At 37.2% G+C, this 2,884-nt stretch overlaps 1 protein-coding gene across 1 annotated transcript; it reads left to right on the top strand.

Annotated features, from left to right (window-relative positions):
• The first annotated feature begins 442 nt into the window (after positions 1-442).
• LOC130716016 (inorganic pyrophosphatase 2) lies at positions 443-2,218 on the top strand. Its single transcript, XM_057566191.1, has 4 exons — positions 443-648; positions 738-859; positions 946-1,147; positions 1,798-2,218. The coding sequence occupies exons 1-4, from the start codon at positions 508-510 to the stop codon at positions 2,050-2,052; spliced, it is 720 nt and encodes a 239-aa protein (XP_057422174.1). The 5' UTR covers positions 443-507; the 3' UTR covers positions 2,053-2,218.
• Positions 2,219-2,884: the final 666 nt, after the last annotated feature.

Raw genomic sequence — 2,884 nt, 5'->3', positions numbered from 1 at the left:
AAGGTTGTCCACTACGAAGAGAAGGAATTAAAATCCTACATAATTATTAAAGATATAAAAAATAAAAATCTTCTAATTTTTATGAGAATATGTTATTTTTTTAATAATTAGAATCGCATGCTCTATAGTTCATTTTTAAATATGCATCCAAATCCCGAGCAAAAGAGATGAGCAATATATTTTTCTAGTTATTTATTTATTTTTCCAATATAGATGTCCTTCACGAGAACCCGAACTCAAAACCATATAAAAAATACTTTATGTTCAACTTAATTTATATTGTGATGGATCATGGATGTTCTATTTATTCTTTTTCTCATCATAGTGCTCACATCCAACATAAGAGAACAATTGAATAAATGGGAGTTTTTTTAAAAGAATATATGGGAGTTTAAAAAAAAATCCAAATGAGAGGTTATGGTATAAATAAAGTGAGTGAAAATATAATGCCTATTGGCTATTACTATTATACAAACCCGGTGGCTGAGCTGGTGGCGAGTGGCGAAGATGGCGACGGCGACGGTGGTGATTTTCGACTTTGATCGGACCATAATCGACGATGATAGTGACTCATGGATCATCGCCGAAATGGGTCTCACCCCCATTTTCAGCCAACTTAGCTCCACCATGCCCTGGACCCCTCTCATGGTAATGGTACCTTCTCATCTTCTCCCTCTCAACGAATTCGAATTGTTTTGACTCTGAATTTTCACTCTCCAACGTGTTTGATCGTACAGAACAGAATGATGGAGGAGCTTCACTCGCAAGGGTTCACCACCGGCGACATTGCTCAGTGCCTGAAACGGGCTTTATTGCATCCAAACATCGTTTCAGCGATCAAATCTGCACACGCTCTTGGGTAATTGTGATTGATTCTTTCTACATTCCCTTCAATCATTTGCTGTATTTCGTTTTGAATTGGCCTGAACGTTGTTGCATTTGCAGGTGTGAGTTGAGGATAATTAGTGACGCAAATGCGTTCTACATTGATACCATTCTGGAACACCATGGTTTATCTGGGTGCTTTTCAGAGATCAACACAAACCCATCTTTTGTTGATGAAGAGGGTCGCCTTCGGATCGCGCCATTTCATGATACAGCGTTGGATCCTCATGATTGTCCCCTCTGCCCTCCCAATATGTGCAAGGTATAACAGATTAGATATTACTTCCATTTCCATAATTCTGTAACTAAATTTTGGGGTTAGTGTGGTGTATTTCATATTTGAATGCATTAGCTGAAGCAGTTTTACCAATATAGTTGATAATCTAGAGTAAATTTGAAAATCTAGTAGGATTCTACCTCTAGGGAATAAAATGTTTTAAAATGACAAAGTGAATCTTTGGAAATCTTTCATTCTAAAGGCAAAATCAATTTTTTGTGAGAAGCTTCTTGGTGTCATAATTGGTTTTGAAAGAAAGAGAAGTTAATCCAAATATACTATAGAAGTGAATCTAAATATGCTGTTAGTTCAGGAATATATATATTAGAATATTAGTTTATCAAAGTTTCTTCTTTTGATCCAGTGAGTAAAGCATCATTCATCTATTTGTGACTTGAAACAGTGTGTTGTGTTCACCTGATTTGTCTGTCACTATGTTAATTTAGGATTTGTTAGTTGTTGCATTGCATACATATGAACTTGTGGAAAGTGTAGGTGTGGTTTCTGCTTAGCCCTCTTACAAATTCTGTTGTTTTCATGTCATCCTTCCATGCTCTCTTTCTTTGCTTTTGGCTCTTGTGTTGCGGTAATTTGTTCCTCATATGTGTTGGTTCTGTTGTTCTTTTCCATCTTAGGGTTTAGTGATTGACCGAATCCGGGGTTCTTTACCTGAAAACAAAAGATTCATCTACATTGGAGATGGAGCAGGTGATTATTGCCCGACTTTGAAGCTGGGGAGAGGTGAGTTTGTGATGCCGAGGAAGAATTATCCCCTCTGGAACCGGATATGCAGTGACCCAAAACTAGTTGAAGCAGAAGTTCATGATTGGAGCAGTGGGGAGGAGTTGGAGAGCATACTACTGAAGCTGATCAACAAATTAGTTACATAAGCTCAGTCTATACTAACATAGAAATATAGGATTCATCATTATTTGTGGTATTATTTGTGGAAGTCGATTGAACATGCGTTGTTTTTTCATATAGCTTGCTCTGATTTTTAAACTATAGAAATGCTTAATAGAATTGGAGGCCAAGATAGATGATTCTATTGGATTATTTACAGATACATATACAAGGGAGTAAGTTTCGATAGAGCCATGCAACTAACCAGTAACTGACTCAACTAAAGAGTAACTAATCTTAACTAACTTTATCACATTCAGCTTATTTTTGTGTATTAACTCCCGGGCTGGAGAAAGGATGTCACACATTTTCAAGTTGGAGATGATGCTGCAAATTGAAGGAAGAGGCAGAGGCTTAGTAAAAATGGTTGCAGAGTTGTCAAGCAATGGAAGTAATAAGTAAGAGAATGTTTAAGTTTCTCTTGGAAATGTTACAATCCAACAAAATGTGCTTTGGGCACATGTGATAAGCCGGGTGGTGGGTGTTATGAATGGTGGGACAAGTGGCTTGATTGGAACTTGGAGTCATGCAGCAAGTAAGTGATTCATTGGACTTCAAATACTGTGGCAGCTGATGCTTGGTACTCGGATTCAGGTAAGGAGCTAGTTGTAAGTTGTTAGTTGTTTGCTTTTTTGATTTCCAAGAAATGAGAGACAAACCAAGATAGATGAAGCAAGTTGTGACTGATCGTGTGTCTACGCAATCAAACTAGTTAGATTCATTGAAAGTTGTCAAGGTCAATGATGATTCAGATGTGAAAAAGGCCTTCACCAGGAGAGAACTTGATGTAATATTATAGTACTTTATGATCAGCTTGCT

Source organism: Lotus japonicus, chromosome 4, assembly GCF_012489685.1.
Source record: "Lotus japonicus ecotype B-129 chromosome 4, LjGifu_v1.2".
Lineage (NCBI taxonomy): Eukaryota > Viridiplantae > Streptophyta > Magnoliopsida > Fabales > Fabaceae > Lotus > Lotus japonicus.
The sequence above is the reverse complement of the archived record's forward strand: the minus strand, read 5'-3'. Positions and strand labels throughout refer to the sequence as shown.